Below are 18384 nucleotides of genomic sequence, written 5' to 3' on the forward strand. Positions count from 1 at the left end.
CCATCATCCACAGCTCCAGGAACCTGACATCATCATTGAGCAGTTAGACAGAAAACTTCAGAAGCTAATAACTATTGGAAGGATTAAGATTTTTTAATAGAAGTAATTTACAAATCTGTTTAACTTTCCTGAGCCAGTTGATATATATAAAAAAAGGTTTGCCTGGAATACCTCTTTAAACCCATTGGCTCGAATTTAACAATCTCTCTGAGACAAAAATGTGTCTCTGATAGCAACCAATCATGGCTCACTTTAATTTTGAAAAATGAGCTGTGATTGGTTTCTATCTGTCTAAACAAAAATCACTCAGACAATTCAATAGCTCTGGGCCAATGTTTTTTTATCATTATTTTTTATTTTAATAGTTCCAACAAATTCACCACTTTACAAAACAGTGGATCAGCAAACAATCATGGCATTAGACAAAAACAGAGACATAGAGAACCCTACCCAAAAGCATTTCTCTAAATAGGTCTACAATTTTGTGCTGAATTTCTTAGTGTACCTGCCATTTCAACAATGTTCTTACATAGTGACATGTTAGAAGTTGTGATTGGTGGGGGGTCCGGGTGTTGATTTCTCTATTGATTACGAGAAGGAAGAGGCAGAAGTGCTTTGCTGAACGCTGCCCCCTTTGTTTCTGCTTGACTTTTCTGCTTTTGAGAGCTGAGCAGAAACAAAGGGGTACAGAGCTCAGTCGTGCACTTCCGCCCCTTCCCTCTAGTGACCAGGGACATGTCAGAAACTTTAGACATGTAGACTTTAAAATATTTCTATAATGTCAGACCTATATTTTCCTGATACAAGTCTTGCTTCTGTTGGCATAAATTTAAATGATAAAATTCTAGCTACCTAGCCCACCAATTAAGGAGCTCACTGCATATTACACAAACCAGTTATATTGAGTGCCTGCAGTTTCACCCGACAATTATATAGAAAGGTTTCCACAGCTAATGCTGTCATTAAAATTTAATAACAATGCTCATCACCTTCAAATGGGTCATTCCCTGAAGAAGCCGCATGTGTGATGGTGAAACATGTTAGGGCTGCTTTGTTACTACATTTTAATTACAGCCATAGCTGTGGAAATCTATCTATAGAAGTGTTGGGTGCAACTATCGCTTCTCGGCCTTTTGGCTAAGATCAAGTGTAGTATCTGTTCTTATCAGTTTTCATGCCGGTGGCAAACTACGCCGGTATGGGGCTGGTGGGGATGGGTGCTGCATGGAGGATGCAGGTGTACCAGGGCTTTCCGGGGCTGGTTCTGAGGAATCAGCTCGACGGCTGCCCTGATGTGACCTGTTCCCTCAGGGTCTCGCCATGAGGCTGAGAGGGTCTAGAGCCGAGGTACTTTTGTGCCTCGGGGAGTGGTGACCCCGAGGTGCCGAAACTCACTGGGAGTATTGGCTCACTGAGTTGAAGCACGGGCACCATAATCTCTTCACCTTGTGGCACTCGCCTCTTGATTCCCGGCCTTCTTTTTTTATAGATCCGACCGGATGTCCGGGCAGTATATCTGCACACATTCACTTATTTATTTATTTTTGTCTCACTGTGTCACTTTTTGCGTGTTGTGTGTTCACAGGTTTTGTCAGGATGCGGTAGCCCTTCTGGGTGTCCCTCCTGGCGGTCTAGGGGAGGTGTGTGGCCATTAGGTTCCGCACCTCCCTGCAAACACCCCGGGTACTCCTGCTTTGGCAGGGTACCTACCGTTATCGGCTCTGAGGGCAGATACCTTGGCTAACGCCAAGGGGGATGCCGGGAGCATTTGTGGTCCCCTAGTAGCTTCGGCGAAAAGGGACATCGAACCTGGAACCTCGCAGGTACCTTTTGGTCCGGAGGCGAAGGGTAAGGTTTGTTGGGGGGGGGGGGGCTCTCTCCTATCGGAGAAGGGCTTGCGATAGACCGCATCCTTTGTGCACGTTTTTTAGTGTAACACGTTTGCACTTTTTCTTGCACTTTGGGTGAATCGAGAGCACGTTCCTCGGCTTTAAAAAAAAAAAAAAAAAGCAACTGCAAACACTTGACACAAAATATGTTGTACCATACCATTCCAGTCCAGTTGGCAAATACTAGATTTGAGCAACCACAGCATTGCTGGGTTTTTAAACTGCAAGGTAATTTATAATAAATGTTACATTTTTACAGTATTGTAGAGGATGGGAATTCAATTATATAATTTGTACCAGGGCTCAAGTCCTGTAGGAACGCGTGGGAACTGAGTTCCTGCACTTTTTTCACCGCAGGAACACAGTTCCCATTAGCTGGAATCCTGAAGGACCAGTCCTTAAAGGGGTACTCCCCCCTAGACATCTTTTCCCCTATCCAAAGGATAGGGGAGAAGATGTCTGATCCCGGGGACCCCCACGATCTCTCCTGCAGCACCCCTGTTTCTCAGATGCACAGTTAGTCGCCCCCCTCCCATAGACTTGCATTGAGGGGGTGGGGCGGGGTGTGACATCACGAGGGGGCAGGGTCATGATGTCACGATACTCCGTCCCCTGCATCACCCGTCATCAGCCACAGAGCTATCCTCGCTCTGTACAGCTTAGAAATGGGGGTGCTGCAGGAGAGATCTTGGGGGTCCCCAGCGACAGGATCCCCGGGATCAGACATCTTATCCCCTATCCAAAGGAGGAAAATCTTGGGTGCGAGTTCTCACACTTTTTTTTCCCCAGGACTTGACCCCTGATTAGTACCCTTCTGATACTTTTTGTATTTGAACTATTGGCAACATCCATCTGGGTCACTATATAAATTTGGCTAATGTATATGACTTAATAAAAAAAAGCTGTAAGCTCCCCCACCCCCCAAAGAAAGACAAGATTATTTTATAATGTCATTCTATGCTAGACAGCTAAAATGCTGCTTGCCTTCTCAACAATACAAGCTTCTCTTCACCACGGACATCTTGGTGAGTACAACTAAGGGCCCTTGTATTAGTGATCAGTGGGGTCTAAGTGGTAGGGCTTCAACATTTATAGAATCTGATGAATGTTATTTATCTATAGTTTTAGAAATAAAGCAAAAAAATTTACTATTTATGGTATAAAGCTACAGCATAGTGTATCTATTTAATATACATTTTTTGTCTTGTGCAGATGCAAACTCTACAGAATTTGACCCAAACACAAAGAATCCAGTGGTGAGTAGGCAATCCACATTTACTTTTCTTTTGCTGATGACTGCTCTAAAATGTATTAAAGGTTTATGCAGTGATTTTTTGGCATTCTGCCCGGACTGCGGTGCCACTGGAATCGGTCTCCCTTCCTACAGCCCTGATTTTTGGGACCTGTGACGACACACTGTGGTCAGCTATTCGCAGCCGCAGCAATGTCTTACGGTGATAGGTTGAGCAGCAGTGTCATGTTACTGGCCCAGGCACCAGAATGAAGGTGGGAGCAAGCCCGTTAAATGACACTGCCGCTTAGCCTATTACCAGCCAGGACAGGACATCGCTGAGGCCGACGATTAGCTGACCACAGTGTGACTTGTTGGACTGTAGAAGCAGCAAGAAGACCATGGCTGGAGACGATACACCGATTTCAGAGCAACCGATGGGAAGTGGTGGAAGGTAAGTTAAAGCTTATTATTTTTATTGTGGCAGTCTTGGCAGAGTGCCAAAATAAAAAAAATAAAAAAATCATGAAGCCTTGCAGATCAGCTGAACATAAAGGACGCTACAATCGTTGAATTCATGGCAACAGACAGCCATCAAACAAAGCCATGTCAGGTACTGTAGTGATGGGGGTCCTTCTTTTTAATAATTTGGGGGCTTCTAAGTTTTAATGCTAGAGTATGCTGTAGTTATGATCAGAATCAGGTCATGATTAAAGGGATATCCAAAGGATAGTGGATAAGATGTCTGATTGCGGGGGTCCCGCCACTGGGGACCTCCGCGATCTCCCTGCTGCACCCGGCGTTCGTTTAGAGCATCGGGTGCAGTGCTGGAGGCTCGTGATGTCACGGTCACGCCCCCTCAATGCAAGTCTATGGGAGGGGGCATGACCTTGATGTCACAAGCCTCCTCCCCGCATCGCCAGTCATCCTGCACAGAGCGAAGTTCGCTCCGTGCACCAGATGTCTGGGGTGCCGCAGCCGAGATCGCGGGGGTCCCCACCGGCGGGACCCCTGCGATCAGACATCTAGGGGTGGAGTACCCCGTTAACATAGTAATCTACATATTAATCTATTTGCTGGCAAAAATAACAGATCCGTAATGTCCAGATCACGTGATAGAACACAGCCTAGACCAATGCTCTCCCAAGTAATGTAATGGTACCATAAGATGTCATTTCAGTACAATATATTTGCAGCATTTCTATGGCTAGGATTTTGGGTCTGGGTTATTGCTGGAGGCCATTTATTCCAGTGTGTTTTATTTAGTCTTAGGAATCGATGTTCTCTGTCTACTAGTATACATATGAGACATTCTCAGCTGTTGTTTACCATGTTTTTATGCCAGTAATTTTTTTTTTAAACAAAACAAATGATATGACTTAACGCTAGAATTTGTTTCCAAATAACTGCTTAAACCAAATATAGTTTTCTGTCCACGCTTGCCGAAGTCTGTGGGATGTTCACAGTGTGCTAGCACAAATTGAGCAGATTATCACTGATGCAGAGTTTAAACACATTGGCTTAACTAATAAATCTCCATTTGAAGATGTAAAATACTACAGAAATATAATGAGGGAACTGCTCATAATAAAGAGAGCTGGGATGGTTGAAAGTGAGATGGGGGATTAGATGTCTATGTAATATGGAAATAATAGGCTTAGTACATTGCATAGCCTAATCTTTTAACTGTTATGGCTAGGTTCATACTACACAATGTAATTTTGCTTAGAAATTTGCTTAGAAAATTCCAGTGCATCAGAATTCCATTGCGGTCAGTGATTCCGCTGCACAATGCACATTGCCAAATTTCGTGCGGCTGAGTTCCTACTGCTGAAATTCTGTCTCCGAAAGAATGATCTTGTTCGAGAGGGTGATGAAATGGTACAAAGGGGTAATGAAATGGCTTTGGGGTACTATCTATAAAACTCTGACAAAATGTTTGTTGAAGTGGGCAAGATTGGACACACATGTAGTGGGAGCAGGCAGTAATGGTCAGAAATCCAGTAGGAGAGGGTGGGTGTGGGATTAGGAACACAGTCCTGCACAGGGCTCTAGTCCCTGTATCATCTAGAACAGGCTGGGATAAAGTACAGAAAACGAAGGCTGGGCTAACATTCCTCTGTGCTCATGTGCTTGTGCTGTAGTTTGTTCCTGTGCTAATTCTCTTTTGTTAAAAGTCTACTGTTTAACCTGCTGCTGGCTGCATTCTCCTACTTATTCTACTAAAAGTAAATAAGAGGAGCTAGTAAAATATGTACCAACAAATTTTCTTGCCTGTTCACATGCGTATCATGATTGTTAGCTATAGGATCTTGTCTTCTATTAAAGGGGTACTACAATCCCCAGAGTTCGGAACATTTAGTTCCGATGTCACTACCGACTGGGGGGACTGGGATAGTGAGCCCTAAGCTGTCCCTAGTGACACTCTCGCTGCCTACTTGCCCAAACACCCTAAACAGTGATTCGACAACTTGGAGCCAGTCCCTCCCTGCTCTACAGTGTAGTGGCGTAAAAACAAATAATAAACATAGTCGGTCATAGGCCAGAAACAGTAACAAGAGAACTACCAGACAATCAGATATACCAGACAAGATGCAAATGCTAACAAGGCAGAATGTAACATTGGGTATTTCCATACTCAGAAGAGATGGGGTTACAAATTTTGGGCATTTTCTCCCATTACCCTTTGTAAAAATTGTAAATTTGGGGGGGAAAACTGCACTTTAGTGAACATTTTTTTTTTCATTTACACATCCGACTTTAACGAAAAGTCATCAAACACCTCTGGGGTGTTAAAGCTCACTGGACCCCTTGTTACGTGCCTTGAGGGGTGTAGTTTCCAAAATAGTATGCCATGTGTTTTTTTTTGTTTTTTTTTGCTTTTCTGGCACCATAGGGGCTTCCTAAATGTGACATGCCCCCCAAAAACCATTTCAGAAAAACTCTCCAAAATCCCATTGTTTCTCCTTCCCTTCTGAGCCCTCTACTGCGCTTGCCGAGCACATACACATATGAAGTATTTCCTTACTCGAGAAAAATTGGGTTACAAATTTTGTGGGGCTTTTTCTCCTATTACCCCTTGTAAAATTCAAAAACTGGGTCTACAAGAACATGCAAGTGTAAAAAATGAAGATTTTGAATTTTCTCCTTCACTTTGCTGCTATTCCTGTGAAACACATAAAGGGTTAACACACTTACTGAATGTCATTTTGAATACTTTGAGGGGTGCAGTTTTTATAATGGGGTCATTTATTGGGTATTTCTAATATGAAGACCCCTCAAGTCCACTTCAAAACTGAACTGGTCCATGAAAAATTCCGATTTTGAAAATTTTGTGAAAAATATGAAAATTGCTGCTGAACTTTGAAGCCCTCTGGTGTCTTCCAAAAGTAAAAACTTGTCAACTTTACGATGAAAAACATAAAGTAGACATATTGTATATGTGAATCAATATATAATTTATTTGGAATGTCTTTTTTCCTTACAAGCAGAGATCTTCAAAGTTAGATAAATGCAAAATTTTCAATTTTTTCATCAAATTTTGGAATTTTTCACCAAGAAATTATGCAAGTATCGACAAAAATTTACCACTAACATAAAGTAGAATATGTCACGAAAGAACAGTCTCGGAATCAGAATGAAAAGTAAAAGCATCTCAGAGTTATTAATGCTTAAAGTGACAGTGGTCAGAATTGCAAAAAATGCTACCGTCCTTAGGGTTATAATGTGCTCCGTCCCCAAGGGGTTAATGGTGCCAGAAAGTTAAACAGATTTGTAAATGACTTCTATTACAAAATCTTTACCCTTCCAGTACTTTTTAGCAGCTGTATGCTACAGAGGAATTTTTTTTCTTTTTTGAATTTCTTTTTTGTCTTGTCCACAGTGCTCTCTGTTGACACCTGATGCCCGAATCAGGAACTGTCCAGAGCAGGAGAAAATCCCCATTGCAAACCTATGCTGCTCTGGACAGTTCCTGACACGGACAGAGGTGTCAGTAGAAAGCACCGTGGGCAAGACAAAAAAGAAGTTCAAAAAGAAAATAATTTCCTCTGTTGCATACAGCTGCTAAAAAATACCGGAGGGGTAAATATTTTTTAATAGAAGTCATTTACAAATCTGATTAACTTTCTGACACCAGTTGATTTAGAAAAAAAAAAAGTTTTCCACCGGAGTACCCCTTTAAGTATTTCAGCTGAGATTATATTGAAAAGGTAGGGCTGTTCTAGTTCTCTGGTAATATGTATATATTTCAGTATCCTTTTAAAGCCCATGTAACTTCCCATCCCCCTTTAAGCCACAGTGTATATACAAGCACTGAGAGCCTGACCTTTCAGTAAGCAAGCACAGGTAAAACTGATACACCAGCAATATTAGCTGTAGCGATATCAGCTCCATGCATCACAATGAAGAATCACAGACAATCTGCAGAATGATCTCTGCCTTGCTGTATGACTTGGGGAAAACTTAATGATTTTATATCCAGCCTCCTGGACCTTTCTGCTGTTTACCATAAATGCCCACCATTGCCCAGAGAAAAATGCCATGTCACAAAAAGTTTAAAAAAGTGTTTTTCTGAAGTATGGCAAGTGTGAACACTCCTTATATACTGCCAGAGGCAAAAAAAAATGCAGCTTTAGTATATTATGTTAACTAAAGTGCTGCTTTTCTTGTGTGTTCTCCTTATTGTTTGCAGGCAAATGCTGCCATCCTGGATGATGTCTGCTGCATACTAATATCTATTGCTAGCTGTTTTATAGTGTCTGGGTTCTGTCAGCCAGTCATCTGTGTGCTTCCTATTGCATATCATTACCATTGTATTCAGACTTGCTTTATAGCCTTAGTCATGGCAGATTATTTACAGGGGATCAATCACATCTATTTACTGCAAACAGCATTAGATAACTTAGAGCAGTGTTTCCCAACCAGGGTGCCTTCAGGTGTTGCAAAACTACAACTCCCAGCATGCCCGGACAGCCTTTGGCAGCCCGACATGCTGGGAGTTGTAGTTCTGCAACATCTGGAGGCACCCTGGTTAGGAAACACTGACTTAGAGAATAAAAATAAACGGTACCTTTCCTGGAGCTGATGGTGATTGCAGACTTATACATTTGCTTTTTTACTTCTCAACCAAGTGTCAGAGGGGTGGGGCCAAGCTGCTCAATTGCTGCTGCCTTGCACGCCCTGCTTACGTTCCCTTACTTGCCAGCCCCTCCTTGATTGATGTACCGGCCTTTAATTGTCTGCAGCTGTTAGCAACAAATAGAGGTGACAGAGTCACTTTAAAGTGCACACTTTAAAGCGGACTGCTTTGCCCCCAGATACATCATAATATTTGTTAATAACGGTCTCAATATTTTTTCTGACTGCTTGCCGACCTCTTACTATGGCTCTGTCTCATCCTCTGGATGTCACATCCTGATCTTTTTCCTACTAATGACCCTTGGTTACATTCCTGACTATGCTTCAGTTGACTATTCTGGAATGCTTGACCTGAAAATTGGTGCAGGAAAGCCCATTTATTGACTCTAGTCCCATGACATCTGTATATACCTTTGGCACTGAGACAAGTGCACCATTTAGCTGGTCAAAAAAGTAATCACTAAATCTCATAGATTTTTATTAGGGTCTCTCTTGGAGGTACATATTTGAAGTCTTACCATAGCTCCTGCTGTACAATATGCCCTATAATTTGTATATGACTGTCCCTGCTTAATTGACAGTCAGGCTTGGCTTCAAGGCTGTCAATCAAGCAGGAACAGGGATTGGAAGGGGAGTGAGGAGGCGGTCCAGCAGGGCCGGCTCTGCCTATAGGCAAAATAGGCAGCTGCCTAAGGCGCTCTCTTGATGGGGGCCAGCGCCGCTCTGCCTGCCGCTAGAAAGTTAGACAACCAGGATCCAAACCACTCGCTCAGCCAGCAACATGATGAGATTTGTTACAGTGTGTCATTCCAGTAGTAAGGTGGGATGTGTCAAAGGGCAGGCCAATAGGCTGACTAAGTATAGATAGCTGCACAGTACAACTTCCCTCAACCCCTCAGTAGTCTGACATGTTATTATTATCATTATCTAAATAGCCGCAATCTGCACAGTACAACTTCCCTCAGGCTAATGCGTAGACTTTCTATCTCAGTTGTGGGCAAATTAAACCTTTTTAAACTGATTTATATGCCCCAACTTCTATATATTCTTCATAACCCCCCCATATGGCTGCCACTTAATCTTTTTCATAACATTTATATTCAGTTTAGGCAATCGATACAAAATGGGCGGAAAACTCTTGTTTTTCAGAATTTGGGAAAATGGAGGGACTTGAAATATGGAGGAAATCTAGGGCCTTGTGGGTGACAAACTTATTTAAGGACCTGTTGACTTGTAATGCTTCGGCGCAAAGGGATGTATCCTATGCTGTTACTGTTGCGATATCCTCTGATGTACTTTCTTATACTGCCCCTCCAAATGGAATTTTAAAGGAATCCAATAAATGTTTGTTTTTACGGTGCTGGCTCTTTCAGTTGTTTGTGATTGCATCGAGGACTGCCCTGCACTGAATGCTCAGGTGAGCTGATAAATGTTTTCTTACTACTTATTTGAACATTTGGAGAATTTAAAGAAAACTTCCCTGACAATTCTTTTTTCAATACCTGCAATTGAGACGTGCCCTTCAAGCCCAATAAAAGCTACGATCCTTGTCGGTATTAAAGGGGTTCTCCACTGCTAGACATCTTATCCCCAATCCAAAGATGTCTGATCGCGGGGTCCCGCTACTGGGGCCCCCGCGATCTCCCGCAGCACTAAACCAATACTGGGTTCCTGCGGCAGTGGTTGTGACGTCACGACCACGCCATTTGATGACGTCACACCATGCCCCCTTCATTCATGTATATGGTAGGGGGTGTGTCAACCATAGACATGAATAGAGGGGGCGTGAGGGGATGGGCCCGGGACCTCACGAGCACAGCCTCTGGCTCCGAGCTTTTTGAACAAAATGTTCAAAACACTGGAGTAGCCCTTTAAAGGGGTACTCCGGTGCTTAGACATCTTATCCCCTATCCAAAGTTTGTAATCAGTCCCCCGAGCCTGTTCACTCCGGGTCTGATAACCGGCAACCACACGGCCGGCGGCGTGTGACGTCACGCCTCCGCCCCCGTGTGACGTCACGCTCCGCCCCTCTTTGCAAGCCTGCGGGAGGGGACATGACAGCTATCACGCCCCCTCCCGTAGGCTTGCATTGAGGGGCGGAGCGTGACATCACACGGGGGAGGAGGCGTGACATCACACGCTGCCGGCTATGTGGTCGCTGGTAACCAGACCCGGAGCAAACACCCTCTGGGGACTGATTACAAATGGGGTGCCGCGTGCAAGATCACGGGGGTCCCCAGCGGCGGGACTCCCGCGATCAGGCATCTTATCCCCTATCCTTTGGATAGGGGATAATATGTCTAAGCACCGGAGTACCCCTTAAGGACTCGGCCATTTTTTGCACTTTCACTTTAAGCATTAATAACTCTGGGATGCTTTTACCTTTCATTCTGATTCCGAGTTTGTTTTTTCGTGACATATTCTACTTTATGTTAGTGGTAAAATTTTTGCATTTTTTTTTTTACTTTGAAGCTCACTGCTAATAAGGAAAATGAATATTCCAAATAAATTATATATTGATTCACATATACAATATATCTATTTTATGTTGGCATCATAAAGTTGCCATGTTTTTACTTTTGGATTACATCAGTGGGCTTCAAAGTAATAGCAGCAATTTTCCAATTTTTCTCCAAATTTTCTAAATCTTAATTTTTTACACTGGCATGTTCTTGTAGACCCAGTTATTGAATTTTTACAAGGGGTAAAAGGAGAGAAATCTTCCAAAAATGTGTAACCCAATTTCTCTTGAGTAAGAAAATACCTCATATGTGTATGTAAAGTGTTCAGTGGGCGCAGTAAAGGGCTCAGAAGGGAAGGAGTGACTTTGGAGAGGGAGTTTTTCTGAAATGGTTTTTGGGGGGCATGTCACATTTAGGAAGCCCCTATGGTGCCAGAACAGCAAAAAAAACACATGGCATACTATTCTGGAAACTACACCCCTCAAGGCATGTAACAAGGGGTCCAGTGAGCCTTAACACCCCACAGGTGTTTGACGACTTTTCGTTAAAGTTGGATGTGTAAATTTTTTTTTCACTAAAATGCTAGTTTTCCCTCAAATTTTTAATTTTTACAAGGGAAAATAGGACAAAATGCCCCCCAAAATTTGGAACCCCATCTCTTCTGAGTATAGAAATACCCCATGTTAGGACGTAAAATGCTCTGTGGGTGAACTACAATGCTCAGAAGAGAAGGAGTCACATTTGGCTTTTGAAAAGCAAATTTTGCTGAAATGTTTTTTGGGGGACATGTCCCAGTTAGGAAGCCCCTATGGTACCAGGACAGCAAAAAAAAACTCCACATGGCATACTATTTTGGAAACTACACCCCTCAAGGCACATAACAAGGGGTCCAGTGAGCCTTAACACCTCACAGGTGTTTGACGACTTTTCGTTAACGTTGGATGTGTAAAATAATAATTTTTTTTTTCACTAAAATGCTAGTTTTCCCTCAAATGTTAAATTTTTACAAGGGATAATAGGATAAAATGCCCCCAAAAATTTGTATCCCCATTTCTTCTGAGTAAGGAAATACCCCATGTGTGGACATCAAGTGCTCTGCTGGCGAACTACAATGCTCAGAAGAGAAGGAGCGACATTGAGCTTTTTGAAAGAGAATTTGTTTGGAATGGAAATCAGGGGCCATGTGCGTTTACAAAGCCCCCCCCGTGGTGCCAGAACAGTGGGACCCCCCACATGTGAACCCATTTTGGAAACTACACCCCTCACAGAATTTTATACGGGGTGCAGTGAGTATTTACACCCCACTGGCGTTTGACAGATCTTTGGAACAGTGGGCTGTGCAAATGAAAAATAAAATGTTTCATTTTCACGGATTACTGTTCCAAAAATCTGTCAGACACCTGTGGGGCGTAAATGCTCACTGTACCCCTTATTACATTACGTGAGGGGTGTAGTTTCCAAAATGGGGTCAAATGTGGGGGGTCCATTGTTCTGCCACTATGGGGGCTTTGTAAACACACGTGGCCTTCAATTCCGGACAAATTTTCTCTTCAAAATCCCAATGGCGCTCCTTCTCTTCTGAGCATTGTAGTTCGCCCGCAGAGCACTTTACATCCCCATATGGGGTATGTTCTTACTCAGAAAAAATGGGGTTATAAATTTTACCCTTAATTATGTGTTAGTGTAGTGTAGTGTTTTTAGGGTACATTCGCACTAGTGGGTTACGGTGAGTTTCCCGCTAGGAGTTTGCGCTGCTGCAAAAAATTTGCAAACCTCCAGCTGTTTCAAAATTACAACTCCCAGCATGTACTGAAAGACCATGCATGCTGGGAGTTGTAGTTTTGCAACAGCTGGAGGCACACTGTTTGGAAATGTTCAGTTAGGTTTTGTTACCTAACTCAGTATTTTCCAACCAGTGTGTCTCCAGCTGTTGCAAAACTACAACTCCCAGCATGTACTGATCGCCGAAGGCCATACTGGGAGATGTAGTTATGCAACAGCTGGAGGTGCGCAACTACAACTCCCAGCATGCCAAGACAGCTGTTTTGCACAGTGATCTCCAAACTGTGGCCCTCCAGATGTTGCAAAAACTACAAATCCCAGCATGCACAGACAGCAAACTGCTGTGTGGGCATGCTAGGAGTTGTAGTTTTGCAAGATCTAGAGGGCTACCGTTATGAGATCACTGTGCAGTGGTCTCTAAATTGTAGACCTCCAGCTGTTGAAAAACTATAACTCCCAGCATGCCCAAACAGCTGTCTGGGCATGCTGGTAGTGTAGTTTTGCAACATCTGGAGGGCTACAGTATAGAGACCACTGTATAGTGGTCTCAGACTGTAGCCCTCCAGATGTTGCTAGGCAACTCAGAGGCTTCCGTAGGATCCAGGGAGTCAACCGCAGGACACCGCCGATCACCGTCGCCCCCGCAGCCTCCGCAGATCAGTAAGTGACCTTCGGCGCCGGTCCCTGTCGGTTTCCCCCTCTGCCCCGCCTATTGTTGGTGGGCAGAACGGGGTAACTGAAAGTAACCCCCCCGCCCCGATCTGCTATTGGTCATCGCGTCTATACAACCAATAGCAGGGATAGGAGGGGTGGCACCCCTGCCACCTCACTCCTATCCCTTCAGGGGGATCATCGTTGTCTTGGACAACCGCGATCCCCCTTATATTCCGGGTCACCATAGACCCCTAATCACCGACATGGGGGGGTCTGATGACCCCCCTAAGCATTTGCGCGTGGTGCCTGCTGATCGATATCAGCAGTCACCCCGATCCCTGCCCGCTGCGTGGCAAGGACAGAAATTCCCACGCCCCTACATGTACGTCATGGGTCCTGAAGTACCATGGTCCCATGACGTACCGGTACGACATGTGTCCTGAAGAGGTTAAAGATCCCTCTTTGGATATTGGGGTTAAAACTGGGCAATCATCAGGTTTTATTTCTAAATGATATCAAATTTTGTTAGTTAAATTTAATGAGCTACATCCAGTGAGAGATTTCTTAGAATGGTGTCAGGTAGGATTAGAGAGCGTAGAACAATGGTGATCTTTGTTAGAAGCAATAGCAAAGCAATCTCTAGGAAAGTGTGTGGGGGGGGGGGGGGTGGGGGGTGGCAATTATCTCAAATATAGTGAATAGGGTGTATCAAACCCTGGCATTCCTGCGTAAAGTAGGTATCATGAGTAGGACTCATGATGCCCACGACACCCTCAGGATTATAAAATTATCAATTACAATTAGTATTGTGTTATAGTTCCAATGGACCCTAGAGTCTGTATCTTAGGTTATACCAATGACCTTGCTCTATCTGTTACTCTACTGTATATAGCCAGGGCTGGTTCTGCCTATAAGTAAAATAGGCAGCTGCCTAGAGCGCCCTCTTGATGGGGGCGCCACTCTGCCCTCTACAAGTAAGTAAGTGGCCCCCGATCAACCGAAGCACCTGCCCAGCCAGCAGCACCATGTAGTAAGGTAATTGCATGAGGAGGAGGTTTGTTACAATGTGTCATCCCAGTAGTAAGGTGATTACATGAAGAGGAGGTTTGTTACAGTTTGTCACTCCAGTAGTGAGGTAATGACATGAGGAGAAGGGTTATAACAAAATTAGCTTTTGTCTAGGGTGGCAAAAATCCTTGCGGGGGGGCCCAGCGGTCAGACCCCCCGGAAACAGCTACGTTTTCCCTGTCCTGTGGATAGGGGATAAGTAAATTTTTGCCATAGTTCTCCTTTAAGATAACTTCATGATATACAAAAGTCAAAGTGAGGCCATGTACAGAGCAGGATCAACAGTTTGTGCAGTCTCTAGGACTATAGTAATAATCCTCAAGACAGTAACAAAGAAATCACATCTGATAAATCAGAACGCTCCGCACATTGGGCTCGATTTATCAAGACATTTTCTTTCTATGTTTGTCACACAAAATGTTGCACAATGGGTCCGAGCGACTTTTTGTGCGACAATTGCTTTAGAAACGTTTCCATTATTTTTACCCATTTAGAGCACTTTGTGCAGTGGTCACTGATTTACTGATTTAAGTGCGAATGTTGCAAAATTGTCACACAATCCCAGAAATAGACAGTTTCTCAGGTCACCTCAGCCCTGCCATACATTTTCTGTGTGACTTTTGAGTCAAGGTAAATGCGACTTTTCACACAAATGTTGCATGCCCACACAAAAACTGCGACTTTTTTAGAAGTTGTACCAGCGAAATTTATCAGTCTGTGTGCTGTTTGATAAATATGGCACGTCTGCAACTATTACAGCAACTTTTTGTGCTCTAAAATTGTTAAGAATTCACACCACTCTTTATAAATGCCGACATTGTGTGGTGGCATGCTCTAGTACTGGTGATTGGCACCCCAGATCATATATTGATGGCTTATCCTGAGGATTGGCCATCAATGAAAAATTCATGGAAACCCCCTCTGAGATTTCTGTGCTGTGCATACTATAAAGGCTACATTTGCAGGTAAGCGAAAAAGACTGCAAACCGCATTGAGCCAGCAAGGAAAGCTGGAAAAATTTTAGCAGAATTCTAAAAGCAACTGGTCTAGATAAGTTCGTAAGTTTAATTAGTAATATCCCTATTCCAATAGCCCTTTGAAAATCTAATGAATTCCTGCAAAATGGGTAGCAGCAATAATTGTAATGGGTTAAAAAAAGTTAGGGTGCCAAATAGTGCCTTTGAAAAAATACAACTTGTAACACAAAAAACATAACCTCATATGGCTACATCTTTAGAAAAATAAATACATTATGACTTAAAAAAAAAAATCAAAGGAATAAATGCCAAAAAGGCCAATACTGGCTAAAGAGTTAAAGGGATACTCAGGTGGAAAACAAATGTTTTCAAGCCAAATGGTGCCAGAAAGTTATACAGATTTGTAATTACTTCTATTTAAAAACCTTATTCCTTCTTGTACTTAGCTGCTGTATGCTCCAGAGGAAGTTGTGTAGTTCTTTCCAGTCTGACTACAGTGATCTCTGCTGCCACCTCTGTCCTTGTCAGGAACAGTCCAGAGCAGGAGGTTTGCGATGGGGATTTGCTCCTGCCCTGGACAGTTCCTGACATGGACATAGGTGTCTGCAGAGATCACTGTAGTCAGACTGGAAAAAACTACACTACTTCCTCTGGAGCATACAGCAGCTGATAAGTACTGGAAGGAATAATATTTTTAAATAGAAGTAATTCACAAATCTGTTTAACTTTCTGGCACAGTTCATTTAAAAAAAAAAAATTTCACCAGTGTACCCCTTTAAATATTTGTAGTAATTCAGACACTGTGTCATCGTTCTTTAGTCTTATGTTGCATTTTTTGTTCATACTTGTTTTAGTACTACCTACAGCCATGAAACAGTTATTTTTCCCTTTATATCTGATTTCACAGTTCTATAAATGAGCAGTGAAATTGAAATAGTTTTTCCAGCTATTATTTATTGATTATCCATGAGCAGATCTTGGAGGTTTATGATGTATGCTGCATGTATGTCACTTTACAGTTACATAGTTGTAAGTTACTCAGATTTATCCAATTTTCTGCCTTTGACTGGGATATTGAAAATGTAAACTGAAGCCTATTTGTCTTTGTCAGTCATAATTATATTTTTGCAAACTCTGTGACAACAGATATTAGAAATTTACAGCCCGAAAAGAAAAATGAAATAAAAATTTCAAATGCTATCTTCCGAGCAAGTAAATTGATAAATTCTCAGCCATATTCCATTTTGGATATTCATTTCAGAAATTTTTTTCAGGAGGGGAGCCAAAAGTACCCTCTAGGTTTTGACTCTTTATCCCCCTATCAGGATGTGGAAACTATACTTCTGCTGCCAGAGGGTGCCAGGTTGCTTCCCAAGAGTTGTCCTGGTGTGGGTAGCAGCTGGCTAGTTGATACCTTTGCCATGCAGCAGGAAACAGGCAGAGGTGACATTAGTGCTGGCATTATGTGTAGTAGGCAGGCAGCCAGGTGACAGTGTCAGGTCCTGGCATGCAGCACAGGTTTAGAGTCAGGTACAGGCAGAAGCGTTATGCCATATAGCATAGAGCCAGCAGTCTGAGTCAAGCACAAAGCAATTAGCCTAGTACACAGGAGAAAGGCAAAGGCATGTCAAGTAAACATGCTCAGATTGGCATGTTACAGATTGACAGATCAGGAACTCACTACTTTGCTATGGTAAATCTAACTATTGCTCAGACACAGGTAAATAGGTGGAGCAGCCTAAAATAGGTAATGCCATGAAGGTTGGCCCTTTAAGATGCATAGGTGCACCCTAAATGCTAGACCACGAACTGCAGCCATGTTGGAGGAAGCAGTAGGAGGATGAAAGGAAAGAGCAAAGATCTGACGGTGGGAAGGTGAAGCAACAATGGACCATAGACTGGTGGGTACTGACCACCAGCGTTACAGAAGCAAAGCACAATAAATCTCAATGCAGAGTGAAATCCATTATTCAAAAGATATAATCAGCATTCAACATCTATCATGTGGTGGTCATCGTTTGGATAGGAACAATACTGTTGCAGACAAGCTTAATTTTTCTTGCCATATCTGATACATTGGCCCTGATTTACTAAGAGTGAAGTGGAGTTTTCTTTGTGGATTTTAATATTTACTAAGGTTTCCCTACATTTTGCACTGTTCCCTACATTTTGCTTTTTTTTACACATGCTCTGATGATGGGGTTTCCTCAGCTCAAATCCACCACATTTTCTGTGGAAACCTTAGTAAATATATTGTTCTTTTGTGAAAATGTCAGGGACACGCCCCCTTTTTGTGACCACGCCCACTTTACCGAGATAGTCTTGCCCATTTTTCGGGCTTTTTCAGTAAAATGGGGAGTTAGTTAGGGTCTTTTCAATTCTGGTGCAAATTCTGGCGCAGACAGAATTTCTGGCACAATGCGCCAGAATCTGGTGCACAACCCGACAAAACATGTCGGGTTTACAATTGTAAATCAGGGCCAATGTGTAGCATAGCAAAGCTCATATAGAAACCAGAGAATGACTCTCTGGAGCAAGAAACGTAATAGGTATGAAACATATCAGAGATACTGAGGCTGAAATGGAGCTCTATAAGTAGGGGATGCTACTTAGTTTTAAGGCACCCTTTCCCCCGCATAGTCTCTCTCAAATTTATTGTTGGTATCATGTCATGCCAACTTGTGGGCACCAAACAATATATCATTGATGTATTAAATTCTTCACCTCTGTTATGAAATTTCTACAATGTGTAGAAAAAATATAATGTTTTTATATAACTTTGTGTTGATTTTTTTTTTTTATTCTATTCAGAGATGGCATTTTTTGTGTCTTTTTTTGTTCCACTCTATTTTTGAATTAGTATTTCTTCTTCTCCATGTCTCATTCCTAATATATTCTGTCCCCTGGTTGTTATACCCTGTAGCCTGTTTTATGTTAGAACATGTGCTATTATTATCTTGTCAGTGTGACATGTTAGATTTACTCATTTCTGTGAGAGGGTCATCCTGCAGGGAAAAGCTGTAATGCAGTTCCTTACCACAGAGTAAATGTTTTATATCTGCTATTTCTGCTATTTTCCTATCCATATATCTCACAATTCCTAAATTAATATAATAGTGCTAAATAAAGCCCCTAATCAGTATCAGAGAACAACATGCCAAAGCAGTTTACACATTTACTAT

At 42.7% G+C, this 18384-nt stretch overlaps 1 protein-coding gene and 1 non-coding gene across 5 annotated transcripts in view; both read left to right on the plus strand.

The window, feature by feature from the left end:
* CTPS2 (CTP synthase 2) overlaps positions 1 to 18384 on the plus strand; it is a 358316-nt gene that overhangs the window by 221022 nt on the left and 118910 nt on the right. For all 4 annotated transcript variants that reach the window (XM_056559224.1, XM_056559228.1, XM_056559225.1 and 1 more), the window contains one exon: positions 3102 to 3145. In XM_056559224.1, coding sequence (XP_056415199.1) covers positions 3102 to 3145 — 44 coding nt within the window. The remainder of the gene's footprint in view (positions 1 to 3101; positions 3146 to 18384) is intronic.
* LOC130359833 (U2 spliceosomal RNA) lies at positions 1118 to 1304 on the plus strand. Its single transcript, XR_008890479.1, has one exon. It is a non-coding gene; the product is annotated as a U2 spliceosomal RNA (small nuclear RNA).

The sequence above is a fragment of the Hyla sarda genome, chromosome 2 (genome assembly GCF_029499605.1).
Source record: "Hyla sarda isolate aHylSar1 chromosome 2, aHylSar1.hap1, whole genome shotgun sequence".
Lineage (NCBI taxonomy): Eukaryota > Metazoa > Chordata > Amphibia > Anura > Hylidae > Hyla > Hyla sarda.